At 46.8% G+C, this 27,305-nt stretch overlaps 4 protein-coding genes across 4 annotated transcripts; 2 read left to right on the top strand and 2 right to left on the bottom strand.

Moving 5' to 3' along the window:
- Positions 1 to 1,951: 1,951 nt before the first annotated feature.
- On the top strand, positions 1,952 to 2,987 carry LOC123122335 (putative serpin-Z8). The gene has a single exon (XM_044542522.1). The coding sequence runs from the start codon at positions 1,956 to 1,958 to the stop codon at positions 2,985 to 2,987; it is 1,032 nt and encodes a 343-aa protein (XP_044398457.1). The 5' UTR covers positions 1,952 to 1,955.
- A 9,105-nt stretch (positions 2,988 to 12,092) lies between these two features.
- Positions 12,093 to 13,502, top strand: LOC123120794 (putative serpin-Z8). The gene has a single exon (XM_044540789.1). It carries the CDS (start codon positions 12,093 to 12,095, stop codon positions 13,500 to 13,502), a length of 1,410 nt encoding a protein of 469 aa, XP_044396724.1.
- Positions 13,503 to 15,532: 2,030 nt separating this feature from the next.
- On the bottom strand, positions 15,533 to 19,334 carry LOC123122333 (transcription initiation factor IIB). Its single transcript, XM_044542519.1, has 7 exons — positions 18,860 to 19,334; positions 17,915 to 17,939; positions 17,151 to 17,280; positions 16,923 to 17,053; positions 16,759 to 16,847; positions 15,989 to 16,065; positions 15,533 to 15,891 (listed from the first exon to the last, which is right to left on the bottom strand). The coding sequence occupies exons 1-7, from the start codon at positions 19,210 to 19,212 to the stop codon at positions 15,758 to 15,760; spliced, it is 939 nt and encodes a 312-aa protein (XP_044398454.1). The 5' UTR covers positions 19,213 to 19,334; the 3' UTR covers positions 15,533 to 15,757.
- Positions 19,335 to 23,325: 3,991 nt separating this feature from the next.
- On the bottom strand, positions 23,326 to 27,101 carry LOC123122334 (ER lumen protein-retaining receptor erd-2.2). Its single transcript, XM_044542521.1, has 6 exons — positions 26,734 to 27,101; positions 25,213 to 25,412; positions 24,355 to 24,495; positions 24,212 to 24,292; positions 23,653 to 23,777; positions 23,326 to 23,562 (listed from the first exon to the last, which is right to left on the bottom strand). The coding sequence occupies exons 1-6, from the start codon at positions 26,954 to 26,956 to the stop codon at positions 23,514 to 23,516; spliced, it is 819 nt and encodes a 272-aa protein (XP_044398456.1). The 5' UTR covers positions 26,957 to 27,101; the 3' UTR covers positions 23,326 to 23,513.
- Positions 27,102 to 27,305: the final 204 nt, after the last annotated feature.

Here is a 27,305-nt window from a genome sequence, read left to right as displayed (position 1 = left end):
CTGGGCTGTTCGGCGTTGTCGTGGTTCCTGGGCTAGGCGTCAGCATGACTTCACCACCAGAGCTGGGCGTCGGCGTTGGGGTCGGTGTGGGCGTAGCCGTTGGGGTTGGCGTGGGCGTGGGCGCGGTGGTCGAAGGTATCTGGTTCAAGATGAGGCCGCGCTCCGCCAGGTACCACGCCTTGACCTACTCGTCCATCGTAGACATGTCCGCCCCCATCAAGAACGCCAGGTCGGTGTTCCTCTTCTTCACGGCGACGTTGGTCCGGAGCAGGTCGAGTTTGACGGCGCTGTTCGTCATCAACGCCGACCACCACGCCTCTGATTTCTCCTCCCTCTTGCGGCATGGTCCTTGGCGTCGGCGATGCACTGCTCGATCGACGAGTGCAGCCTCTCGGTAGCGGTGCAGCATCCTTCGCCGTCTTGGCTTTTTTGTTGCCGTCAGGGCGCTCATGCGCCGCCCCCGGGGCGGGTGCGTTCGGCTTGTACGTCTCCATGGCCTTGGTGAGGGTGCGCCGGACATCCTATCTGTCGCCGACAATCGGACCCACGTGCCTTTTGGCATTGGCCGGCACCCCCCGGGGGCTTGGGTTCGGCTCGGGTTCGCCGGCCGCTATTTCGGCCCAAACCGGCGATAAAGAAGTCCTGGGGGCGCGACTGGGCCGATTTTTCGGCGCCGACGCTAAAAAAAGAGCCCTGGGGGGCATGTTGGGGGCGCGGCTGGGGATGCTCTTAGAACAAGATCAATCTTGAATACATTTAAACATGATTAAATTTCAACGTTTCAAATGAGTAAAATCAGTTTTCTGAAATAAGTGAAATAAGTTCTTTGAATTGAGTGAAACCAATTTTTTGAAATGGGATTTTGTTTTTGTTTTTTATGTATATGAAACATATTTCAGTGCAAAATATGTAAAACTTGTTATTTAAAAAATGTGAAACTAGTTATTTTGAAAAATGTGGAGCTGATTATTTCCGGTCAGTTTAAAAAATAAGTGAAATATATCTTTGGAACAAGTGAAATTGTTATTTCAATTTAGTGACTGTAATGTGTTTTTCTGAAACTAGTGAAATGCGTGAAATCTATCTTTTGTAATTAGTGTAATCAATTTTTTGAAAAAAGTGGAATATAGTATTTTAATGGAGTGAGTGTAATGCGTTTTCTGAAATGTGAGAAATAAAATACTTGAAAAAATGAAATATATCCATTGTGAGCGTAATGTGTTTTCTAAAATGAGTGAAATTAGTTTCGAGATTTATATTTTTTAATGAATGAAATCATTTTTTTTAATGAGTGAAATGTAGTATAGTATTTCATTTGAGTGAGTGTAATGTGTTTTCTGAAATGAGTGAAATATATCTTTTGGAAATGAGTGTAATGTGTGTTTTTTGAAAATAGTGAAATCTATTTTTGGAACGAGTGAAATTTGTTGTCTTAACTGATATTTTTTTAAATGAGTGAAATCATTTTTCTGAAATAGTTTTTTTGGTGTGTGGAAATATGTTAAATGGGTTATTTCAAATACGTTCAAATGATTATTTAAAATATATGAAACTGGTATTTATGAAATACATGAAACATATTTCAATGTGTTTGTCAAGTTGTTTATTGTGAAACTGATGTTTGTGAAATACAACTAGAACTAAAATATGGAAACTATAAAATTCAAATTGTTCAAAATATATCCAAGATCGGTCTTGTTTCAAAGTTCTTGTCGCCCTGAATTCAAATATATAATTTTTTTTCAAAAATAGAGTTTAGATTCAAAGAATATTTATCATCCAATTTTTCCCAAAGAAATTAAATAGAGGTCTTGCATGAGGAGAGAGAGGGATAATATATGTACCGTGCATGCAAGCGTCGTCTGTACCCCGCAATCACAACGGACATCTGTACCCCTCCATATATATCAGCCCCGAGTGTATCCTCAAACCGATTGATCTCTAGCTAGGTTGCCATGGAGGCGCAGCAGTCCGCCGGCATGTCCGATCTCGCCGCCCGCCTTACCAAGCGACTCGCGGATCCTTACAGCGACCGCAACCTGGTCTTCTCGCCGCTCTCCATCTACGTCGTCCTGGCGCTCCTGGCCGCCGGCGCCCGTGGGAAGACCCTGGAAGAGATCCTCCGCGCCCTAGGGGCACTGTCCCGCCGCGAGCTTGAGGACTCCGTGGCGCGACTCTTGGACGGCCCCCTCAGGGACAGGTCGTCGGAGCCTGGCGGCAGCGGGCCGAGCGTGGCGTTCGCGTGCGGCGTGTGGAGCGACCTGACGCAGCTGCTGAAGCCGGCCTTCCGCGACGCCGTCGTCGGCAGGTACAGGGCCGAGGCCAGCTCCGTCGACTTCCGCAACGACCTAAAGCAAGCGGTGCGGCAGATCGACGCTTGGGCCGCGGCGGCCACGGGGAACCTCATCCAGTCCGCTGTCCCTCCGGGAGCCGTACACCGGAAGACCAGGCTCGTGCTGGCCAACGCCATCTACTTCAGGGGCAAATGGGACGTGCCGTTCTACGAGAGCTCGACCAAGAACAGGCCCTTCTACCGGCAGGACGGCACCGCCGTCGACGTCCCCTTCATGTCCAACTACGACCGTCACTTGATCGCCGAGCACGACGGGTTCAAGGTGCTCAAGCTACGCTACAAGAGTGGTGCACGGTACATGTCCATGTGCATCTTCCTCCCGGACGCGCGCGACGGCCTGGCGAGCCTTCTGGACAAGATCACGTCGTCTTCCCCGGCAGGCTTCCTGCGCGAGCACCTGCCGAACAGCAAGGTCTCGACCGGCAAGTTCGGGGTGCCCAAGTTCGAGCTCTCCTTCGACAGCAGCCTCGACGGCGTCCTCAACGACCTGGGGCTCCTGATAGACGCCGACCTCTCCGAGATGCTGGAGGACGACGTCCTGGGTCTCCTGCTAGACGCCGACCTCTCGGAGATGTGTACGAGTCTCATCTCTTTAGGTTTACCGGGGGCATTTTGGGAATACCAGAAAAAGTGACAAGTTGCTAACGGTTTGACTAACAGATTTTGTTTGACATCTAACGGGAGTGCTATTGTGGCCTGAAAAACTGAGAGAAGAGTGCTATTTTGACACTTTGATTTTTCATAGTGGTATTTTGGCACTCGTGGTTTCCATTAGTGGTACAGTGGCAATTCTCTCAAGGAACAAAGGCCGCCGCCGTCACCACGGCGTTCGCCTGCAATCCGACGTTCGCTCCGGACCTGTCACGGCGAGTGGATTTCGTAGCGGACCACCCGTTTGCCTACTTCATAGTCGAGGAGGGTTCGCACGCCGTCCTCTTCGCGGGGCACGTCGTCGACCCTGGCAATGGCGCCGGGGCGGTGATCCCGTCCCCTCCCCCGTTCCAGGAGTGCACCACAACAAGAAGAGAAGCTGGCGATGAGATGATGAACAAGTATCCGGCTTATGGTCCGTCTTATGCTCCCGTGTCGCCGGTATACAACCCAGTATCGCCGGTGTACAGACCATATTCGCCGGTGTACAGTCCAACATCGCCGGTATATCAACCGTCCTCTGCACCTTACAGTCCACAATCGCCGGCGTACAGCCCACAATCGCCGACATACAACCCGGCAGTTCTGTTTGGGTGGAACAGCGCCCGTCCAGCCGGGGGATTAGATGATTTACCCCACTTTATAAGGGGTTGGATGATTTGCCCTTTGATTGTCTCAATGACCAGTGGCCCCGGGCCCCACCCGGTAGCCTCTCGGGGGGGGCAAATGATCCAATGGAGAAATAAAGTGGGGCAAAAGATCCAATTTCTCCCGTCCAGCAGCATATCGGCCATCACCGCCGGGGTAAAAACAAAACACGCCATACAGTCCAGAGGAATGAGCCAATAACTCTACGCTTGCGGGCAAGATGACACGGAAATCACGTACGGACTCTTCTCCACCAATCTTTTCCCACCCCTGATTTTCAGTGCGGGTCCCACCACCTCCTGATTGCCAATCAATGTTTCACGGCTCAGCCCGTAACTATATTCAGTAAGAATCAGGGCGTAAGTGTAGCATTTCTGCGGGGGAGGCGATCAAATGTGATTGATGAATTCTCCAACACTTTCCTGATTAAATGCCTTAATTCAGCTGTTGCATGCTTGGATTGCTTATGGAATCTTATCTTATATATGAAGAATACTTGTATGCATAGATTTTGCGCATTGCTGCTTGTCTTTTGCAAGTCGTTAGCTACATCGGCTCTCTTTGTTTTTCATTCTTCATAATAGCCACTCCCTCCTTCCATCTATATAGAGCCTAATGTGTTTTTCTAGGTCGTCTTTGACTATTGATAAGGTAAATAGTACATGAGATGTATAATATAAAAATTATATCACCGGAAGCTACTTTCAAATACGAATTTGACGATCTGCTTTGTGTAAGTTGCATGTTATATATTATTGCTCTAACATTTGGTCAAAGTTAGCCTCAAAAAACGCATTAGGCCTTATATAGATGGAAGGAGGGAGTATACATATAGAAGTTACTAGATTTTCAATTTGGATAAGCTAATTTTGTCAGAGGAGGACGATTGGAGGAGGAAGAAGCAAGAATGACGGTCAATGGATTATAATCTAGTGACCCAGAATCCATTTTCCCTCAAAATAATTTTTGATGCAACTTTTGTATAGCCGGTGTCAGACTGAATGCTATACGGAAAGGGGAAATTTTGTATTTGCCAATTTTTCTTAGGACACTCTAGATTTTGACATTTCAATTTTGTCACTCTTAGTTTTTGACAATTATCACATTTGTCATTTTATGGCAAAAGCAAAATAATATTATTTTATTTTTGCCACTCTTAGCTTTTGATAATGTAAAAGCTAAGAGTGACAAAAGTGAAATGTCAAAATCTAGAATAGCATAATGAAAATTGGCAGAAATTGGAGTGGTAAAAACAAAGTTTCCCCACACCGAAATGCTAACTGGCGCCCGTCGGTCGGATGGATTTCACAGTGACCCTCATGAATCCTGAATCAGGGCCGGCGCCACCTAGGATCGCTGGAACGGGTCGGTGTGTAGTTGCTTCTTGCGAACGTCTGCTTTTTTTTCTTTCAAACAATTTGGGACTCAAGGGATCAAACCCATGCCCTCCCGTGGCACACGCGGGAGCCCAACGCCGCTGGGCTGTGAGGGCTTTTCTTGAATCTTTTGGTTTAAAATGCCGCATATATTTTACAGTCCCGAAAATACCATGGCAGTTTTTTTTTTGTAGCATGGTGTTTTTTAAATAGGATGGAATTTTTAATTTTGAGAGATGGCCTTTTTTATCTTCAATTGCATTGCAGTTTTATTACTAAGCGCATGGCATTGTTTATTAACAATATGATGGATTTTATAAGAGATGGCATTTTTTGTCATGGCATTTTTTACCATGACATTTTTTAATAAAGAGGATGGCATTTTTATAAATAGGATGACATTTCTATTATAAGAGAATGGCATTTTGTATAAAGAGGATGCCATTTTTATTATAAGAGATGGTATTTTTTATGAAGAGGATGGCATTCTTAGAAGAGGATGGCATTTTTTATTATAATAAGATGTCACTTTTTATCATGGAAATTTTGATAAATATTTTAGGCATGATTATATATATGATGGCATTTTTTTGCTTTTCTATGTACTTGTCGTTATACATGAAAATATTTTTTGATGTGGTTATATATATATGTATTTTTCGTGTGTAATGGGCATCAAGACCTAGTTTAAAAAGACTTAACATGGCAATTCCTAAACACAAGAAAAACGCTTTAACTAGGCCTTTTTGGTCTCGGGGTCGCTCCGGCCTGCCCCCTGACGAACGACCAGAAACGTTCGCTAGGGCGGGAGGGGGGCATCGAATGAAACCGGCAGCCGAGAGCCCTCCCCTAGCGGCCAAATTCACTGTTTGGGCCCTTTTGGCATACTTTAGCACGATGTGTCCCTATCTGGGAAAAAATTCGGATCTGACCATTTTCCTACTGCCACTCGATCCGGCGGTAAGGTTTACCATGCTACCGCCACAAGCCACGGCGGTAGGGTCCAGGTCAACGTAAACGGTGCCGTCTGACCGCGCTGACGTGGACAAGTAGCTACCGCCGCACCCCTTGGTGGTAGGGTGTTGTATCCTCAGAGAGTAGAAACCGTGCAACAAATGTTGACTGATGTAATTGCACGTCAATCTCCTCAGAGAGTAGAATCAGTTCCTTCAGTGGACACATGCACTATTCCATATGCCACCACCGAAGAAGTTTTCAATTATTAGACAACATCATCTATACATATGAATAGGAAAAAACTATAGGCCACTATAGGGAAATAAATTATATCACCATGATTTGAGATTTGAACGCGTGAAACTTGTTCTATGCTTATCACTTTTGTGCTGACTTTTTTTATACGGATAAAGTGAGAAAGCAGTGGATGTGACCTTTCTTCCGAGGAAGCTGCAGCTGTTGCCCGGCGGGGCGGCGACTGGGAAGCTACAATCAGCTGACAGCGGAGCGATGACCTTTGCCCGGCAAAGCTGCAACTGTTGCCTGGTCTGCCTGGTGGTGGCACATGTGTCTCGCATGCTAGGTGGATTTTCACCCTTTTCTGGCCGAGGTTGAGTGTATGTGAAGAAAGGACCAACCTACACGTGAGAGAGGGAAGGTGTTGACCTTTGCAGGCAACGAGGTTGAAATCTAACAGCCATCTTTGGTCCAGTCGGACGATGTGGGCGTGGACCAGTGTAGTGATGGTTGTCAAAAGCAACCAGTGTCAGTTAGAATCTATCCCGCCGTCTTAAAATAATTGTCTCTACTAAACTAACGGCACTTGAGACTTAGGGAGTAGGAACTAATGCCCTGTTTGGATACTCTAACTCATTTAGAGGTTAGAGTTAGATTCTAACTCTAAACTAACCCTGAACTAACTCTAAATAAAGAGGTGTTTGGATGGCAGGGTTAGATGGAGCGCGGATACGGCGAGGCGCCTTTACGGGCGGTGCGAGAGGGAGGGAGGGAGAGGACGAGAAGCTTTGAGGAAGTGGGGAGGGATCTGCTGCGGGGAGAGCAAGAAAAAATGTATTTTTTTAGTGGTCCCGAAAAGAACAAACCCAAATAAGCATCTCTTGGGTGGGTTAGACTTTTTGTTTTCCTCCTGTCTGGATATTTTTATGTTAGTTAAGTCCAAACTAACACAAACTAATCTAACCCATGGATCCAAACAGGGCCTAAATCTAAGTTAATTAACTTAATTAATTCTCAACGAAAGTTGCAGATGTAGAGGGTGTTTGTTTCCATGGACTTATTGGTTTAGGGATTTAAAGAAGTCCCTATAAGTCCCATCTAAACCAAACAGGAGGGACTTAAAGTGGGCATTTGATACTTATGAAATAAGACTCTCAAGGAGAGTCTTATAGGAACTTATAGTTGTAATATGGTCTTATAGAGACTTATAAGTCCCAGGTACCAAACAGGTAGGGTTGGAACTAAAAAAAATCCTAAGACTTATGAACCAAACAGGGCCGTAATACTCGAGTAACCACCCATTAATCCCTCCATGCATTTCGATGTGGGGTCCGGTGCCAACCAACTAACTGATGCCACATCAGACTAAAAATATATTTTTTTAAGACTATATGAGGAAGCACAATAATATTTATAGGACGCCGATAAGTACCGGACGTTCGGTCTGGGAGCTCCCCAGACGAACGACTCGTTCGGTACAGGGGAGCGATCCATCGAACGCTTTAGTTCGGCAAGATTCACCCCCAGCACGAACGCAGCAGCCCAGATCAGGCACGACCAGGCCTAGTAATGGGCCTCCCATCACCCCACGTCAGTTCAGCGGTAAAAAAACATAACATGATCATAAGAAAAGCCCAATTTTCCACTACAACTATCAAGTCTTCAAGCTGGGATCTGAACTCAGCCTAAAAAGAAGCTGGGATCTGAACCTGATTATGAATAGGAATTTTTTTTGCCATAATATGTATATTAAAACTCATCAAGTTGAAAAAAAGGATCCATACTAATTATGAAAATGAAAAAAAAAACTGCCAAAATTAAGAACACGTAGAAGAAACTTTGGCAACAAAAATGTTTCAACAGAAAAAATGCCCATGTTTATATAAAACAAATTTTCCATGACCAAAAGCAATCAGTTTGCTATGGTTAAAAATTCAAGCCAGAAAATACATGGTTTTTTGCGTATTGTTACAAAATCCAAGCCAAACTTTGGTATAATGCAAGTAGTTTGCCATGGCAACATAAATAAAGGTTGAATAAGTAGTAAATCATGCCATGGCAATAAAAATTAAAAATTGCCATGGGAATTTAGGTAAATTTGCCATGTTAATGAGGGTCAAGTTGCCATCGGTAAAAAAAAAGTAAAACTTGCCATGGCAATAAAGTTATATATTGCCATGGGGATTTAGGTAAATTTGCCATGTTAATGAAAGTATATTAGCCATGGCAATAAAAGTTCAAATATTGCCATGGGGATTTAGATAAATTTGCCATGTTAATAAAAGTCAAATAAATAGTAAAACTTGCCATGGCAATAAAATTAAAAAATGGCCATGGGGATTTAGGTAAATTTGCCATGTTAATAAAAGGTAACTTTTCCATGGCAAATAAGTAGTAAAACTAGCCATGGCAATAAATATTAAAAAATGGACATGGGGATTTAGGTAAATTTGCCATGTTAATGAAAGGTAAATCTGCCATCGCAATAATAGTAAAACTTGCCATGGCAATAAATGTTAAAAAATTGCCATGGGGATTTAGGTAAATCCATGTTAATAAAGGTGAAATAATTAACTTGTCATGGAAATTAAATTTCAAAATGGCCATGGGGATTTAGGTGAATTTGCCATGTTAATAAAAGGTAATTTTGCCGTGGCAAATAAATAGTAAAACTTGCCATGGCAATAAATTTTAAAAAATTGCCATGGGGATTTAGGTAGATTCGCCATGTTAATAAAGGTGAAATAATTAGTAAAACTTGCCATGGCAATATTTGACATTTTGTGTTGTTTTGACCATATAAAGAATTACAACGACAATTTTAAAAATCAAAAGTTGCCGTGGCAAGAAAGCAATGAATTTGCATGATCCAAGGACTAAAATTGCCTTGATTTGATAACTATATTTTCCATCTTCCAGGAAGCAAATTTGCTATGATGTGTAAACTAAATTTGCCATGATTAATTAACTAATTTTTTTGATGTTTACATGGTCAAAAAGTATAAGATTAGTTGCCATGGTCTACCAAAAAATGCCATGGTAGAAAACAGTAAAATTACGCCATGATCCAAAATCAAAAGTTGCCATGGCAAGAAAACAATGAATTTTCCATGATCCGAGAACTAAATTTGCCATGTTTCGATAACTATATTTGCCATAAGAAAAATTATACAGGGAGACGACAAATTTAAGAAAAATTGTATATCCCTTTTCAGTTTAATTATCTCTGATGCTATTCAACGAAGATGACCACAAACTCTAAATGTCCCTTTCCCCATTACAGAAATTCAACGCACATAGCCTGATCATTTATTTTCTTCTCAAATCTCAGCTGCAAATCTCATAGCCTATCACCACTACAACAAAATCTAGGGACAAAAATTGCCATTCCGTCTTGGAAGACTAGTATGCATCTCTGTTTTGTTCAGATCACACAAAACAAATGATTTTCAGACAATAAAGTGGTAATCAAAATACACAGAAAAAGGTTGTTCTACTGGTTCAGTTGACACATTCAAAAGAAAATGACCTAGTTCACCTCTGCCCAGCCGATTCACTTCTGATGTATGCATCGCTAGAGCAAAACGAAACGTAGAAATGGAAGAATGGGAATTACCGAGCAGAGCTCTGACTAGCACACCGGTGCTGATGTCCAAGCTCCCCGGCGGGAGTGGGGCAGCTCGCGTTCGTGACCACGTCGGAGAGCGCAGAAGGCTGGGATGGTCATCGTCCCCGCGGCCGTCGTCGGAGCGCAACACCACGTCAGGGGAGCGGCAGATGCGTGGACATGGTCGTTGTCGCCGCGGGCGTCGTCGACGCAGCCCCGCGCCGGGGGAGAGCAGCAGAAGCCTAGAGGTGGTTGTCGTCGCTGCTCATGGCTGCCGGCAAAGGCCACTCCGCCTCTCCCGCCACCCACTCCGCCTCGCCGCCGAGGTTGTCGCCATCGCACGGGTGGGGTGCGGCCGCGTCGCTGGGGTTGAGCGGGCTGCATCTCAGATGGGTGGGGGGTGGGGTGAGGGCGACGCACCACGCCGGGAGGGTGGTGCGGTGGTGTCGCACGGCGGCGCTGCGCCCATCGGCAGCCGCTGCCCTCCTCCCCGGCCGCCGCACATCGACCCCCATGCATCGCGCGTCCCCCGGAGCCCACCATGCCACGCACCCACCCCACGCCGGAGGTCTTCTCGGGTTCCTCGCGCTGCCGCCGCAGTTCGCCGGGGGAGTCGCCGACGAGAGAGAGAGATGCTGAGGGAATGGGGATGGCAGAAGAGTGGTGTGTGGGTCAGGGGAGATCGAAAGGGAAGGAGGATAAGGCTGTCGTTCGTGACCAAATCGTAATATCCCGAACACTTCCACATGCTGACGTGGACAGTACCCTGCACTGAGATTCGTGAACGCAAAAACAACGGCAATGAGTGCGTTCGGCGCCAAAAGACAAAAACCCGCACGTTCGGCACTTGTTGATTCCGTATTTATATTTGGGCAGCGCTAGGCGCCGGCACACCGGCCGAATCTTTGGACCGGTCAGCCCAGATCCATCCGATCTATGCGCGCGCGGCCGTTAGATCTCTCCCTGTCCACCCCGCATCCATCGTCAACCTCCCACGCGGAGAAAAGGAGAGAGAAGGAGAGCGCCGCCCCCGTCCTCTGCCGCCGCGCGCTCGCCCTCTGCCTCCGCGCGCTCGGCCTCTGCCGCCGCGCGCTCGCCCTCTGTCCCCGCGCTCCGGGACTCAGCTCGCCCCGACCGCTCGCTGCCCCCGCTGCTCATCAGAGTGCCATGGATGCAGCTCCGCCTCACCGATGATTGGTTCCAGCAAAAAACAGAGATGCCCCGTGGTAGCATTTTCCCGTGTCAGTCGTAGCAAATGAAGACAACGGTTGCAGCAAAAAAATCCATCGGCGTCGCCATTGTAGCAAAAAATGTTAATCGGATGTAGCAAAACACAGCGCCGATGGTAGCAAAACATAGCGCCGATGGTAGCAAAAAACGAAGGATGTTGCAACAAAAATGCCGTCCTCGTCGTCGCCGATCACACCTCGGTCGTAAAAAAAGCACCATGGCCGCATGAATGGATGTAGCAAAAACACAGACGGTAGTAGCAAAAAATTGACACGGTTGTAGCTTTCATCTCAATGGTTGAAGCTTTTTCCCTCTACGGTGGAAGCTTTCTGTAAACGATTGAAACTTTTTTTTTAGCAGCGTCTGGGTGAAAGCTTTTCTCTATCGTTCGCTTGAAGCTTTTTTCATCAAAGGTTGTAGCATTTTATATAGACGGTTGTAGCTTTCCTCGATAGCACTGATCGCTTACAGCTTTCTGTATATATGGTTGAAGCATTTTTAATCTTGGGTTGAAGCTTTCCTGTCAACGGTTGCAGCACTCGCCAGCCTCCCCAGCTATCGCGCATCTCTGATTGAAGCAAAAAAAAAATCATCGGTTCCAGCAAAAAATCTCTATGGTAGTAGCAAAACCAAAACACAGTTGTAGCAAAAAAAATGGTCACCAGTCGTCTCGCCGTGACGTCGAGGTTCCAGCAAATTTGCGCCGCGGGGTGCAGTCCTGCCATGGCTGGTTGCAGCTCCGGCGTGGCCGGGTCCGGCGAGGTAGGGAGAGCTCCGATGCACGCGGATCCGCGCGGATCTGGTCGAGGGCGGCCAGATCTGCTGAACGGCGGCGCGCCTGGGAGGCCTGCGGCGCAGGGCGATGCGTTCACCATGGCAGCGGGGAGAGAGAAAGAGAGAGATGCGCGAGAGGAAGAGGAGAAAATGGAGGAGGACTAGTCGTCTCGGTTCATCGCGCCACGTGGCTGCAGTGGGTCGCATCGCGCGCGATTGATCTCTGATTCGATACCTTATTAATTATTATAGGTTTGGCATGGAGCCGCCGCAGTCCACCGGCATGGCCGATCTCACCGCCCGCCTCACCAAGCGCCTCGCGGACGCCAACAGCGACCGCAACCTGGTCTTCTCGCCGCTCTCCATCCACGCCGTCCTCGCGCTCCTGGCCACCGGCACCCGCGGGGACACCCTGGAAGAGATCCTCCGAGTCCTGGGCGCACGGTCCCGCAGCGAGCTAGAGGACTCCGTGGCGCGCCTCCTGGACGGACCCCTCAGGGACAGGTCGTCGGAGCCTGACGGCGGCGGGCCGAGCGTGGCGTTCGCGTCCGGCGTGTGGAGCGACCTGACGCGGCCGCTGAAGCCGGCCTTCCGCGACGCCGTGGTCGGCAAGTACAAGGCCGAGGCCAGCTCCGTCGACTTCCGCAAATACCCAGAGCAGGCGGTGCAGCAGATCGACGCGTGGGCCGCGGCGGCCACGAGGAACCTCATCCAGTCCGCCGTCCCTCCGGGAGCCGTGCACCGGGGCACCGACCTCGTGCTGGCCAACGCCATCTACTTCAGGGGCAAGTGGGACGTGCCGTTCTACGAGAGCTCGACCAAGAACAGGCCCTTCTACCGGCTCGACGGCACCGCCGTCGACGTCCCCTTCATGTCCAACTACGACCGCCACTTCATCGCCGAGCACGACGGGTTCAAGGTGCTCCAGCTGCACTACAAGAGAAGTTCACGGTACCCTCGTAGTCGGAACCACGGCATGTCCATGTGCATCTTCCTCCCGGACGCGCGCGACGGCCTGGGGAGCCTGCTGGACAAGATCACGTCGTCGTCCGCCGCAGGCTTCCTGCGCGAGCACCTGCCGACGAGCACGGTCTCGGTGGGCGAGTTCGGGGTGCCCAAGTTCGAGCTCTCCTTCCAGAGCAGCCTCGTCGGCGTGCTCAACGACCTGGGGCTCCGGCTGCCCTTCACCCAGGACGCCGACCTCTCCGAGATGCTGCAGGAGCAGGACGACGGTTCCGGCTTGCCGTTCCTCGTGCAGGACGTCTTCCAGAAGGCCGTCATCCAGGTGAACGAGGAAGGGACCAAAGCCGCCGCCGTCAACATGTCGTTATTCTACAGCCCGACAAGCCCTCCTGTCTGGCCACGACAGGTGGATTTCGTCGCCGACCACCCGTTCGCCTACTTCATAGTGGAGGAGGCGTCGCACGCCGTCCTCTTCGCGGGGCACGTCGTCGACCCTGGCAATGGCGCCGCGGCGGCGATCCCGACCCCCGCCCCGTTCCAGGAACGCGCCACAACAAAAAGAGAACCTGAAGATGAGGTGGTGAACGAGTATACGGGTTATGCTCCCGTGTATTATGTTCCCAAACCCGTGTCGCCGGTATGCGATCCAGCAGGCCCGAGCCCATGGGGGTGCAACCTGTGCGCCAGCACAGGGCCCCCAGTTTAGGGGCCTTAGATTTCGTACGCACGGCTAGGCAAAGTCCAATTGGCTGGGTCTTTTATCCTTTGTACACGGGCCTCCTTCCGTCTTTCCTCTGGGTGAAACAGGCCCCGATCGGGACGTGCGCCTCATCCAGCGATCGATCTGCCTTCTCTCCAAAAAAGCGATCGATCTGCCTAAGAAAAAAAATCCAGCGATCCATTGAGACGAACAAAGCCAATCTCTTGATTTTCTCCTCCGGCGGCCGAGTTAAGCTAAATTGCAGGTTATATCCATTCTTCGGTCTCCTCCTTACATCGGGAGAGCAGGACCACGAACGGCAGCGCGGCAGGGAGGACATGAAGGAATGGAAGGTTCAAGCCATCTTCCGATCTCCAATTTCTTAAGCGTCGTCGCTTTGATAACCGGCGATCACGTGAGGCCTTGATTGTGAGTTGCGATTTACGTCCGCTATTTAGTTCTGCAAAAATCTTCTAGCTATTTATTTTTTCATCTATTAGGCGTCTCGTATTGCAATATCCAAGTCATGTCTTTGATTAGAAAACATGAATCTGGTTACCAAAAGTGTAGAAAGAAACAAAAAAAATCAAGGATTTAGTGAGGTAAGGCCCATTTTCGAGTTTGGCACAGGGCCTCGGATTTTGCCGGCTCGGTCCTGCGATCCAGTATCGCCGGTATACAACCCATATTCGCCCGTATACAGTCCAACATCGCCGGTATACCACCCATATTCGCCGGCGTACAGTCCATGTTCGCCGGTATACAGTCCAGTACCGCCGGAATACCAACCGGTACTTAGTCCAGAATCGCCGGCATACAGATACAGTCCTGTAGCTTACAGTCCAGAATCACCGGCGTACAAGTATCTAAGAGCATATCGTCCATCACCGCCGGAGTAGAAAAACCTCTCCCCATGCAGTTCAGAGGAAGCAGCGACGGGGGAAGATGAACTGCCCTCGGAGAAAACAGACTAGATATCATGGAAATGAGCCTACATATTATGGAGCACACGATCAACTAGGATGGATGGATTCTCCAATAGTTTCTTGATTAGATGCCTTAATTTAGCAGCTGCACGCTTGGACTACTTGTGTAATCTCAATGTTCTCACACAAGGGTTATCTTATATGAAGAATATGCTTGTATGCATAGATTTTGTGCATTCTGCGTCTGGTGCAATTCGTTTGCTTTTACTTCTTCTTTTTTGCTGTATGTATAGACGTAGTTTAGAGTGTAGATTCACTCATCTTGCTTCGTATGTAGTTCATATTAGAATATCTAAAAATAATTATATTTAGAAACGGAGGGAGTAGAAGGGAGAAAGCGGCAGATGTATAAGGCGGCATCCCACAGGTTCTCGAGCACATGAACAAAATGTAGGGCCTACGTCGGCTTATTGTTGGTGCCGATGAATAGTTTATCAAACACAGGAATAACAATTTTGGAATCTATTTTCCTTTGTATCACAAATCGGTTAGTTACTATACCATCGCTCGCCGACATTCTTCTTCTTCCCATCAATTTCACACATCAGTGTGCAGTTTCAGAAGAGGCTGGCAAATCAAAGGAGCTCCTTCAGTTTCTTCCAGAACTCTCCGTTTCGGACCGTCCAATCCCCCTCGTTCTCCAATCTCCGACCAATTGCAGCCCAAAAACCAGGCAAATCATCTATGCGCCGCTCACCACCGAGCCATCAGAAAAGCTCTCCGGCAGGCAACGCCGAGAGAGCACACATCGATCCTCCTCCTGTGCCTAGCTCGGCCGATCTTCAAGCGACCTGCCTGACCATAGTTTTCTTACCATCTTTGATCGGCTCAGTGTCTCTGGTATATAAGCTCCCCCAGCTCAGGGAGTTAGAAAATGTCCACATCGGTCGTGTATAACCCAAATATAGCAGTAGTGCATATCCAGGATCTTAGGTGGTATGGACATTTTGCTAGAACCCCCCGGAATGATCACGGAGACTTCGCCACCATATCATGATCCATGATCCAAGTCCCCTGGCACTGCAATACAATGTAATGTAGCACACAGACTGAAACCAACCTCTGCATCAGCTTACCAGAAAGGAAAGCCAGATCTTATAACTTAGCTTCGTCCCGAATCCGACAGGTCCACGCACATAAAATTAGGCGGGGGATATACATGGGCCTGGTGAAGCACTCACAACAACGAAACTCCCCTCCGACAAATCTAATTTTCAAAAGTTATGTAACAAGAAAAAGAGCGAGAGAAAGGAAGAAATGGCTGCGACTCGGCTCCTATGGTGTGCACAGGTTCTTCAGGTCTTCCTCCTTGGCGTACGAGTTCGGGATGAGCCTCGCGGCGTAGGGGTACAGGTCCTTGTATGAATTCCTGATGGTGCCTTCTGCCACTCCGGTGGCCAAGGAGATATCTGCAAATAGCGCGCATCACTGTGTTAATAATGCTACCTCGGCGACAGTGACAGACAGAAGGAGGAAGTAATTGACGGGACGGGTCAGTGTTCAAACCTTTAAGTGGCTTTTTGTCCTCTGAAAGCTGGGTTATCATATAAATGACAGCAGCCGCAATTGAAATAGGACTCCTCCTGCACGGGAGATTGGAATGAAGTGTAAACATATCTTTCTAGGTCAACAAGTGTGCACTAGGAAATTGACATGTAAAAGCAGGTTCATGTCTAAAAGAGTCAAATACTATGACTATTAATATGAAGTTACATACATCGCATCTACCAAAGCATGCTACAAAGGGTACACATTAGCCACATTTGTAATTAACTTAAGACTAGTTATATTCTTTATTCTAATAGTCTATGACTCCTTACGTCACCCTGCATGGAACCACCTCAAGCATGAAGCTACTCCCTCCATTCCTAAATATAAGTCCACTTTAGACTACATAAGGAGCAAAATGAGTGAACCTATACTCTAAAAGGCATCTATATACATCCAAATGTAGTCTATAGTGAAATCTCTAAAAAGACTTATACTCCCTCCGTCCGGAATTACTTGTCACAGAAATGTATGAAAATGGATGTATCTAGATCTAAAATACGTCTAGATACATCCATTTCTTTGACAAGTATTCTCGGACGGAGGGAGTATTTAGGAACAGACGGAATAGATGCCAGTGATTGAGACTTCTAAGGTCAAAAGTAGACCTGGGACTAATATTGTGGTTAACTAGAAAAACTTTCATGTCTCATTTAAATCAAAGTGGGAACATGATAGGATCATAGGACCAGTCAATCTCCTGTGTACAAGGTGGAAAAAGGCCTAACCTTATATCAAGCTCCTCTGAGCGCTGAACTGCCTCCTGAGCTGCTTTAACAGCAGTATTGTTCATCCCAAGAGTTGAACAGAAACGCCTCTGCAGATTTCCAAGCTTATAAGTAATCAACTTCCGACTGCAAGTTTATATATGCTAATATAAGTAGCAACAAACCAGGAAATCTCCAGCATGGATGGTTCCCATCTCCATAGATTGGCCCATCTCAACTTCCAGCTGTTTCACTATGAACTCTTTTGCTCGACCAATCTCTTTCTTTGTTGCTCCATTGGCAACTGAGCAAATTTCTGCAAAAAGCCAAAGCAACAAAGAATGGCACCATATCACGTATTCTGCCGGGTTCTAATGTCTGCAAAATTAGAAGTTTGCTAGAACATCATGTACCTTTTACAGTCCTAGGACGATCTTCTTGTCTACAAGCAATATACAGACAAGCAGCTAATATAGCATCTTGATTTCTTCCCCTGATAGACTTGAGATCTTCCACCTTCTTATAGATTTCATTGGCTCGGTCCTTCAGAAAGGCAACACGAAAATAAGAAAATATACTCAGTATACAGTGGAACAAATCAGTACAACGCTACTGTATAGGGAAACTCTTGAAATAACCCTAAGGAAGCAGCAATGAACCTTGACAATGAGGACATGCCGACATGGACAAGTGTTGTGCAACACACCACGTATTCAGCATACTGCTAAAGTGCTAATTTTTCTTATAATAAAACAGACCTTTTTTTAGGGGAAATAAAACAGACCTTTTTACACTACGAAACATGGACCCCTGCTCTTTTAGCATAAATAAAAGTTTGTAAATTGCTCTAGAAATAATCTGATAAACTATGTTTAGGATAAATAAAATTTTGTAAAATTCTCTAGAAATAATCTGATAAACTATGTTTAGGACAAATAGAAGTTTGTAAATTGCTCTAGAAACAATCTGATAAACTTTAAACATTCATTCAATGCGAGCATAAAGATCTGAGCTTTCAGTATTTTCAGGACAACCCTGGGTGTATGAATTGATGACATACCAAGCTACATGCATTTAATTGATTCATCAGTTTTCGCATGCAAGTATAACTGTAGTAATAAGTACTTTTGGTTTCCAGCTGTCAACATAATGGACAAAAAGACATCAGATTTCTTACCTTAATAGTAGCCACAAGACCCAACCTGCAGAAGAGATGTCGATGTATGGTCAAAATCCAAATGTTTGAAACAAAAAGGCCCAAACAACTTCAGTAGTAAATCAGCCTACGCAATGAACTATCTTTGGTTGTTGCGCTTCTATGATTCTATTCAGTTCAGTATAAACTACTTATGTGGTGACAACTCCCCATTTCAGATATACTGGTAGAAGAGGAAACTATCACCATCGCAAATGCCTTATCAAGAAAAGGATCCTTGGCAGTTCATCAATTCTGTTTAAGTTTGCCATGTTGTAGCCACCAGCTTGCTGTTGCTAGGCACCCAAGTGGCTAATATGCATGGTTGATGAAACTACGAGTAGGTGTTAAATGGTGCCACCAACAGTTCGCCGATGTTCTGTAGGTGCATAGCACAATCATTCGAGGGTGCGACGAGCCTGACATATCATTTGTAATTGTACCAAACCTATTGTACTCACGAAAAGAAATATCTACTAGTAGGATTTTACAGTATGTAATGAGATCCATTGTATCAACCCAAATTCTAGATATTTTTTCAGTGGAACCTTCCCCCTCCAGATCCATGTGAAAGGCACGCACCACCTACCCATAAGATCGCTGCCCATACTACATATACAGGATATAAAGCACAAGCCCTAACAAACCCCCTCCACGGAGCAATCACACGTTCCGAATCTAGAAACAAAACCGACCGAGACCAGCCCGCAGAGATAAATCTATCACGCTCGCGGATTCCTAAATCCGCCCATCAAATCAAATAAAATCAGGACAGGGGCCGGCGCACAGGCGAGCGATTGATTGATCCCGCCGCTAACTAGTACTAGTACTACATCTGAGCGAAATCGAGGCGCAATTGGATCGGATCGAACACATACAAGACGGCGCGGGAATGGGGACAGAAGAGGAGGAAAGAGGAGGGGGGACCTGTCAGCCATGTTTGCGATGGTGCGGAAGGCGAGGATGAGGGAGCGGTCGGGGTTGGAGCCGCGGTTCTGCCAGCGGCCGAGGGAGGAGGAGAGGAAGTCGCCGTGGGCGCCGTTGGGCTTGGCGATGACGGTGGAGAGGCCGCCGTCGGTGAGGAGCGGGTTGGAGGGCCCGCCGACGCGGACGGGGTCGTTGTCGTTGGACTCGTTGGCGAAGGTGCGCCACTCGGAGGTCTCGTCGACGGAGTGCGCCTCGAGGACGAGGCCGCACTCGGTGCACACCGTGTCCCCCGCCGAGTGGTCGAAGGCCACCTCCGTGTGCTTCTTGCAGTCCTGGCAGTACGAGTCGCCCATCTTGACCGCCCGGCCGGCCCCTCCGGCCTCCGACGGCGCCTCCCTCCTCGCCGGCGGTGGCGTGCGGGGAGGCGATTTGGGGGGAGAGCACGGGGGAGGGGGAGGGGGAGGGGGTGGGGGGAGGAAAGGATGGTTCGATCGGTCTGTCGGGTGGGCGGCGGGCTTCTTATTGGGCCGGGGGAGGGGAGGGCGTGCGGGCGGTGCCGTGGATGGAATGGGAATGGATCGGTCTGCTCTGCTGCTACGTGTTGTAGCTGCTGCTGGTTCGACCCACCCTCTTGTTCAGTTTCGGTTTGGGTTTCCGCTTGGGTTTTGGTTGGGGTTGGATTTTTCTGCAGCAGCAGCAGCTGCCGAGCACGATAGCGAAGTACTAGTAGGAGTATTTTGGAGTACTACTATAATATAATAAACATCTTCTTTTGAGAAGAATATATGAAGATTTTGTTTTAGGTGGAAAACTGTGAGCTGGGTCCCACCGGTCGGCTAGATATTATGAGATATTTGTTGACAGAAAACTAGCCGCTTTGCACGCACTCATCATTTGGGAAATGGGGAGTTAGCCCTGCGTGTCATTTGAGATACTTAGGTGCTTTTTTTTCTTCAACATGGTATAGACACACACGCTTATATACTCGCCTCTATGAACGCATGCACTCACGTCTTAACCCTATGAGCACCTTCGAGAGACTAAGCGGCACATCATCTTAAGATTGACAAGTCGTCATATACGCCTTCATAGTCGAATGGAACATTTCTCCCACTAAATGCACATCACCAAAACATCTGAAATAAATCTAATAATGCAAGCACCGGTGTCAAGTCTACGGCTTTAGTGCGTCCCTTCAAGCGATTTATAAAACACGAGAATAAAAATAAAATACAGTGGAACAGACTGACATGTCAACTTCGACACTACAAGGAATAGCATGAACTTTGTGCGTAGGGAAAACGTAGGATTCACCACCTGAGGGGGGGGGGGGGGGTAACAGGGGTCATGACATGAGTTTTGAGTGGATGGAACCAATTATATGGAAACTAACACAAATGAATCATAAAGAAATTAGGGTTCCTTTGCCTCCCACCGGCAGCGCCGCCAGCCCGCCTCGTCTCCGGTAGCCTTAGGGTCATGGGAGCGCGCTGGATCCCGGCCCTTGTCGGTGGGAGGGCTTCGTTTTTAGAGGTGTCTTCGAGATTTATTAGGGTTTGTGTCCTGGTCAGGAAGACGAGACGGCGGCGGCTCCCTGAAGATGGAATAAGGTTCTCCCCACCTAGCCCCGTTACGGTGATGTGTCTAGCATCATCGGTAGGCGTGTGGATGTGTGTCTCCGGTGGATTTGTCCTTGGTGGATTTACTCGGATCTGTTCGTCGTTCGTACGTTTTCAGGTTGGATTCTTCCATCTACGCTACTCTTTATCGACGGCGTTGTTGTTCTGATGCGCTGGCCCTACAGGGCCTTAGCACGACGACTTTCGGATTATCTACTACAACAAGATTTTCTCGGCTCCAGTGAGGGAGGGCGATGACGGCGGCGCGCCTTTGGCTCGCTTCAGTGCTTGTAGTCGTCGCTAGGTGTTCTATGGATCTGGATATAATTTTTATTATTTCTGGTGTTCATTGTACTGCCATGATTGAACATGATTAGATCGGATGTTTTCCCCTAAAAAAAGAATCATAAGGAAATTTTCCTCCAGATTGAGATCCTACGAATCAAATAGCCCATGTAAGGAAAATCCGAAGGATCAAAATTCTCCAAATTTCCTTTCAAATCTCTAAATCATAGAAACCCTAACAAGCAACATTATTTATTCTTCCATATTAACGAACTTTTCTTGGAAGTTTCAATTTTTGCAGCACCATGTATGGATCCATGGACAGACATGAGGCATGTCACCAAGGACTTGACTTAGTGCTTTCTAAACCTTTTATATTTTGTGAACCAACATGTGATTGGGTGGTTAGGAGGACAGTGGTATCCGCAACCCAGTAGGATTCAAATCTTAGACTTGACACTAGTGCCTGCATTTTCTTGGATCTATTCCAGGCCTTTCGGTAATGCGCATTCAGTGAGAGGAGACGTTTCGTCGACTATGAAGGTGTCTATGGCGACTTCGTCAATCTCAAGATAATGTGCCGACTCAGCCTATCGGATGTGCTCATATGGGAAAATCGATTTTCTTTCTTCCTCTTGAAGAAAGGAAATGTGATCTCGCCTAGCCACCCGAAGAGTCTAGTCGTGGCTCCCCTCTGCCAACGACCCCGATCTTCGGTGGTGAGGGGTCGTTGGATCCACGCATGTGGATCATTTTTAGGCCCTGATTGCTTAAGGTTTTAGGTTGGTCATCGTCTTGGCTTCGGCGACGGCGATGTCGGGGCTGAATAAAGAATCCTCATATCCTCCCCCGACGAGGCGATCGATCCTATGGTTGGGGATGAATTTGGAAACCAGTCTGTTCAAGTAAGGATGGCATGGCAGCGGCGGCATCTTCGTGGTGGATTTGTATCCTCGGGCTCCACCGTTGCGACGACATGTGCTCCAGCACCGACGTGGAGCTTGGGAGATAGTCCAGGAATGGATGAAGACAATGATTTGCATCAGCGGCATCTGGAAGATGACGGATCATGTGTTGGGTTCATGGATGTCAGGTATGGTTTCCTCCACCAACGTCTTAATCGTGCGGGGTGCTAAATTTGGAGTTTGATGGCATCTTCGGGGTGTTGCCCTGATCTGATTCGTTCAACAACAATGATTTCGCCTTTGGTGAGCCACCTTGGAGATCTGCAAAGCTGCATATCGGTGATGGAGCCGCATCGAGCTCAGGTGAGGAGGTGATCCGTCGTTTCTTTTTTTTTCTTTACGGGCTGATGTGGTGGTGCCAAAGGCAGGTGACGTCTCAGAGGATTCTTCGGTCTTGATTTAATTTTCCTTTTTAGATGGTGTTCCTTTGTGCAAAGATTAGCGTTCTGTTGTGTCATGTTGGTGTGTACGTGGCTTGTACTACTCCCTCTGTTCCTAAATATTTGTCTTTTTAGAGATTTCGAATGGACTACCATATACGGATGTATATAGACATATTTTAGAGTGTAGATTCACTCATTTTGCTCCGTATGTAGTCACTTGTTGAAAACAAATATTTAGGAACGGAGGGAGTATGATATAAGTGAGGCATATATTATTATGAAGAAAAAAATCTGCTCACAGGGTTAGAATGTTATATTTTTTTCAAACATGGATCCATGGCTCTGACATGACGTTGACGGTTTCAGTTACTGCTTGCTAGTATTTCTAAATATGGCTCCACGGGCCCACATGTCACCGAGGTCGCATGCAATCGGCGCTTTGTGAAACCGGCAACTTCGCCGTAACATTCCTGACAGAGACAAAACGGCCAGGGTCCCTATCTTTCCGCTTGGTTGGCCACCGTTCTCTTTTTTCTATTTTTTTTGAAACGTTTTTCTCTTGTTCTTTATAGTCCACCGACCGCGCCCAGCACGAACAGGACACTCTTTCCGGGCAAAGATGGCGAACTGTTATGTTGCATGGTTTGGCCCCGATCAAATTTCTCCACCACCTGGGGCCCTTGGCCGGTTCAGAGGGTGTTTGTTTTCATGGACTTATTGGTTTAGGGACTTTAAAAAGTCCTTATAAGTCCCATCTAAACCAAATAGAAGGGATTTATAGGGACTTAAATAGGCATTTAGGACTTATGAAATAAGACTCTCAAGAAGAGTCTTATAAAGACTTTTGTAGTATGGTCTTATAGAGACTTATAAGTCCCAGGAACCAAACAGGTAGGAATTTTTTAGAGACTTAGGATTTATAAGTTGAGACTAAAAAAAGTCATAGGACTTATGAACCAACCAGGGCCTCAGTCAACAGCGCCCCGAGGATTTTGCTTGCACACGGAGCCGGTGTGACACGCAGGCCACAAGGCGCGATGCAACGGCCCGCGCATCATTTCACCAGGCTATGGTCTCCTTCCTCTGATGCTTCACAGAGTTCAGATCACATAATTTCCACAGGCTCGAAGAAACGCCGGCACGGCCGTCAATCACGTCATAACTATCATCGGCTTCCCTTTTTTTTAGACTAGAATAGAGGCGACAAACAAACATACGGAAGCTAAAATTAACCCTCAAGTTAGGTCATACATACGCTGCTGTTACCAGTAACACACACACCGACAAGCCTATGTCTGCTGCTGCAATTTTCTCACTAATGACACTTGTAAGCTGTAACTGAAAATATCCTCCTCTGATGGGTGTGACCCGACGAGTCGTTTCTCCCGCTGCAGATATCCTCCTACACCACCCCGGAGGGTAGCCGTAGCACCAGCTGCCCGCCGACCAGGCTGCACCGCCACAAACACCCACCGTATTAGGCAATGTGCTTCAGGGTCAGATTCTCATATATGCGCATGGTAGATAGATGGTGAATTTACCTCTTCACATAGTAGTAGCAGAAATCTGCGAGGATGAAGGTCTGCACGATTTCTGACAGGAGAACCATGGATGGCCACAGCCCGTAGCCCAGCGCAGTCAACAGACGCCCACGGGTGTCCAGAACCTACACAATTCACACAAGCGTCAATGGGGGTTTTGCTTCCAGAAACTCGCCAACAAGAAAACTTGCAAATGCACATGTATAACCGTAAATAGAATTTTCCTGGCATGTTATTAACCATACAAATTGCACTTCTTGCAAGGTAAACAAGAATGACGGAACATGTCCAGTGAATGATGATGCCCCTAAAAATACACACATTGAGGAAACTAAGACATAATAACTCAATACCACGTGACGCATGTGGTAAGCAATCTAAACAAGTCAAAATAAAACGCATAATAACTCATCACAGACAACAGGGTGAAGACACAGTTGACAGCAACAAAAATGAACACAGAATGCCGCCATGCAAATCACACTTACGAGATGAGCAATAAACATGACTCATATGTACTGTATAAAATAGGCTCGGGGAATCTTTTCAGAAGACAAACCTGGAGAACCCAGTGGGCACAGCTAAGAAACCTCGCAACCCCCAGCGCAAACACATAGTGAGCTGTGAACGGTTCCACAATCTGCACAAGATGGTTTGTCAGCAAACTTCACCTCCAGTAAGGAATTGCATTTTATGGTTTACCTTGGTATTTTGCATCAAACGCAGTTGCGGCAGCACTGAGACAGCTTCCAGGTAAACACAGAACGCCCAGCTAAACCGGTTTGCGATGTTGTGAGACGTTGAAGGATGAACAACTAGTGCCAACACAGCACAAGGTATCACCTTCAAATAACGTAAAAATAAACGGGGGGAAATCAAGTCCACATGTATTATAAGTTAAGATGAAGAGATTTGCAACTGAATAAGCAAAAAAATCTGGTACTCCCTCCGTCCCATAATATAAGAGCGTTTTTGACACAAGGACATACAGTTCATTATAAGTTTCAGTGCTTTAAGTTAGACATACATAGTTTTCTTAACACTTATACTCCTACTACCCACTAATCAACAAGATTTTAATGCCTTTACAAGGCTTCAACATTTTACCACCACAAGTCATGCAGGGTGAGAGCCCATTAATAATTATCTTAAAACATTTGACCAGAAGATATGCAGATAGATTGGGCAAGAAGATTATCACACTACGTTAAAGATGAAGGTGCCAGTATAGGACTATGATTTTCTCAACTGAGCGCAAAGCTTACAGATAAGAAAGGCAGCAGACACAATAAAGGGTCATACCAATACCCAGTAAAACAAAAAACGAATGGGTGATGTAGAGCACAAGTTGGAATAGTTCTATCTTTCATGCAAGGAAGCCACAGAAAGAATAGAAATAGCAATTTGCATATGCAGAGAAGTAAGAAACTAATTGGCTGAGGATCGGTACGTCCATTTTTAGCTTATTGATCAAACTGCAACAAAAGTGTGAACATCACAGCCCCAGCTTATGCAAACCTAAATTTATAAAATTAGGTATAGGAGTTTGTGTATTCTTACCACATAGTACAATGCAAAGTTGTCCTTGTCCACCATATAAGTTGACCTAAGTTTGAACCGAATCATGTAGATAACAAAAAGTGTAGCCACAAGTGTAGCAGTATCCAACACAGTATGGATGTCATATTCCATGACAAAGCTGCAGTATAGTCTAACAGCTAGAAACAATGCAGTTAAATCCTGAGTCTTAAGGGATAGTCCTGCAAGATTTAAGAAAGAAGTCATCAGATACTTAGTAAAACAGAGAGCGCAAGTAACACCACAAAGAAACACATAAATCATAAGAGTGATTATAAATGTTAGCAGGTTTATACTTTATACTACTACCTATCTCACGCGTGAACATGTTAGAAAAGAGAAACTTTTCTGAGTAAAGCAAATACCGTACTCACGAACATGTAACATATGGTCACAAACCATGTAGACAAAGCACATAAAACATACACATGGCTGAAGAATATTACAGAAATTTTGACAGGAAAACTATTTCTAAGTTGGGATGAGAAACTAAAATTTTGATGATTCCAAGCTGGCTTATCACAATCATACCAACCATCAAATGTAAATTTATTCATCCACGTGCCAAAAAAGTATGCACATATTATTTGCCAGTTGAGCATTGAAGATATCACGGAAAATTTGTACATTAACAAGGATACGCTTGTTACAAAGCAACTTCCTTTTCTACATATTTGAGCCCAGATGGTCCCAAAATGCACTCAGCAGTCAGCACGTTACCTATCAAATGTGTACAATGCAAATTAAAGTTGTAGAAACCTACACCAATATTGCCTCATATGATTCTAATAAAAAGGATAAAGCAGTTGGCTTTGCGACACTAAAGTGACTCTAAACATACGAACCTTCAAACAAATCTGCATGGTTTCATGTAAGATCATGCTGACACAATTTCAATAAGAAAGCCTCTAAGAGGAAGAGGCTAGAAAAATCAAAAGATTTAAAACAACATAATCGGATAAAAGGAGACATTTTCTCCAAGTTGCATCGGCATTGAATCATTGAGCATATTCCCTCTAATCCCGCGCATAGCCAAGCCAAATCATAGTATCAATTACACCTTAATCAAATGTATCCACGCAGCCATGATGGTTATCACAACTTTCTAACATAGTACGGCTTGCAGCTCTAATAGAGTACCAGATCAGTAATTAGCTTCTTATACATCAAAATTCAAAACCAACAGGCTGCCTACGCGTCACTCCAGCTCCGTGAACAAATCAAATCTTAGGAAATTGCCACTAACAAACGCGAAATTCAGGCAGGGAAATAGATCGAGATAAAATTCCAATCTGGGTGGCTGCCACCACCTAGATTTCACCACGACAAACCACCAATCCGCCGATTTTTTTCCCCTCTTACGAACTGCGCCGGAGAAACGTTTCCGGATCGCGCGGCCAGTCAGAACGCCCCTGAAAAATCACGAGCGGCGTCCACGGATCGATGCGCGGACGTGAACGGGAGCGACAGGGGAGGGGCGGGGTAGGGGGGGAGGGCACGAACCGGCGCAGGTCCTCTCCTTGGTGAGCTTGTAGATGAGCACGGCGATGCCGAGCGCGTGCACGGCCTCGGCGGCGACGAAGAGGTTGTCGTGGTCGTGGACGATGAAGCGGATGAAGACGAGCGCGGCCATGCCGGTGACCACGGCGAGGAAGGCCTTGACCTTGGGCGGCTGCCGGCGCACCCACGCCATCACCACGCCGAGCGGCCGCTTCGACGCCCTCATCGTCGCCCGTCGCCTCCTCCGATCGGAGAACACGGGATTTATTTCCTCTTTTTTTTCGTTTATTTTTCCACCCTGCCTTCGCTGCGGCGGCGTTCGTACGCGTGAGTTATTTTTGGAGGCTACGGGGGGAAGGAGGAGGAGAGGGGGATAGATCGGGCGCAGTTATGGCAGGACTTCGTAATTTTAGCGTTTTGGACGGTACAGGGTAGGAAATTAATGAGAGGCGTGAGACATTGAGGATTTTGGCCCTCTGGTTTAATTCCTCCTTTTATGTCACGATTGTTTGGAAGAAAAAATTGATAAGAACGCCGGCTTTATTGATCACTTAAGGGCATCTCAACAACGACGG

Source organism: Triticum aestivum, chromosome 5D, assembly GCF_018294505.1.
Source record: "Triticum aestivum cultivar Chinese Spring chromosome 5D, IWGSC CS RefSeq v2.1, whole genome shotgun sequence".
NCBI lineage: Eukaryota > Viridiplantae > Streptophyta > Magnoliopsida > Poales > Poaceae > Triticum > Triticum aestivum.
The sequence above is the reverse complement of the archived record's forward strand: the minus strand, read 5'-3'. Positions and strand labels throughout refer to the sequence as shown.

What these genes read in the sequence shown, in the direction of transcription:
- LOC123122333 (XM_044542519.1), bottom strand. Translation starts at nt 19,212, where the DNA reads ATGGGCGACTCGTACTGCCAGGACTGCAAGAAGCACACGGAGGTGGCC. An exon ending in ATCGCAAACATGGCTGACAG is followed by an intron (nt 17,940 to 18,859) that starts GTCCCCCCTCCT and finishes TCTCTTCTGCAG; the next exon opens with GTTGGGTCTTGTGGCTACTA. An exon ending in TCCATGCTGGAGATTTCCTG is followed by an intron (nt 16,848 to 16,922) that starts GTTTGTTGCTAC and finishes GGAAATCTGCAG; the next exon opens with AGGCGTTTCTGTTCAACTCT.
- LOC123122335 (XM_044542522.1), top strand. Translation starts at nt 1,956, where the DNA reads ATGGAGGCGCAGCAGTCCGCCGGCATGTCCGATCTCGCCGCCCGCCTT.
- LOC123120794 (XM_044540789.1), top strand. Translation starts at nt 12,093, where the DNA reads ATGGAGCCGCCGCAGTCCACCGGCATGGCCGATCTCACCGCCCGCCTC.
- LOC123122334 (XM_044542521.1), bottom strand. Translation starts at nt 26,956, where the DNA reads ATGAGGGCGTCGAAGCGGCCGCTCGGCGTGGTGATGGCGTGGGTGCGC. An exon ending in ACTTTGCATTGTACTATGTG is followed by an intron (nt 24,496 to 25,212) that starts GTAAGAATACAC and finishes CGTTATTTGAAG; the next exon opens with GTGATACCTTGTGCTGTGTT. An exon ending in GTTTGATGCAAAATACCAAG is followed by an intron (nt 24,293 to 24,354) that starts GTAAACCATAAA and finishes CATCTTGTGCAG; the next exon opens with ATTGTGGAACCGTTCACAGC.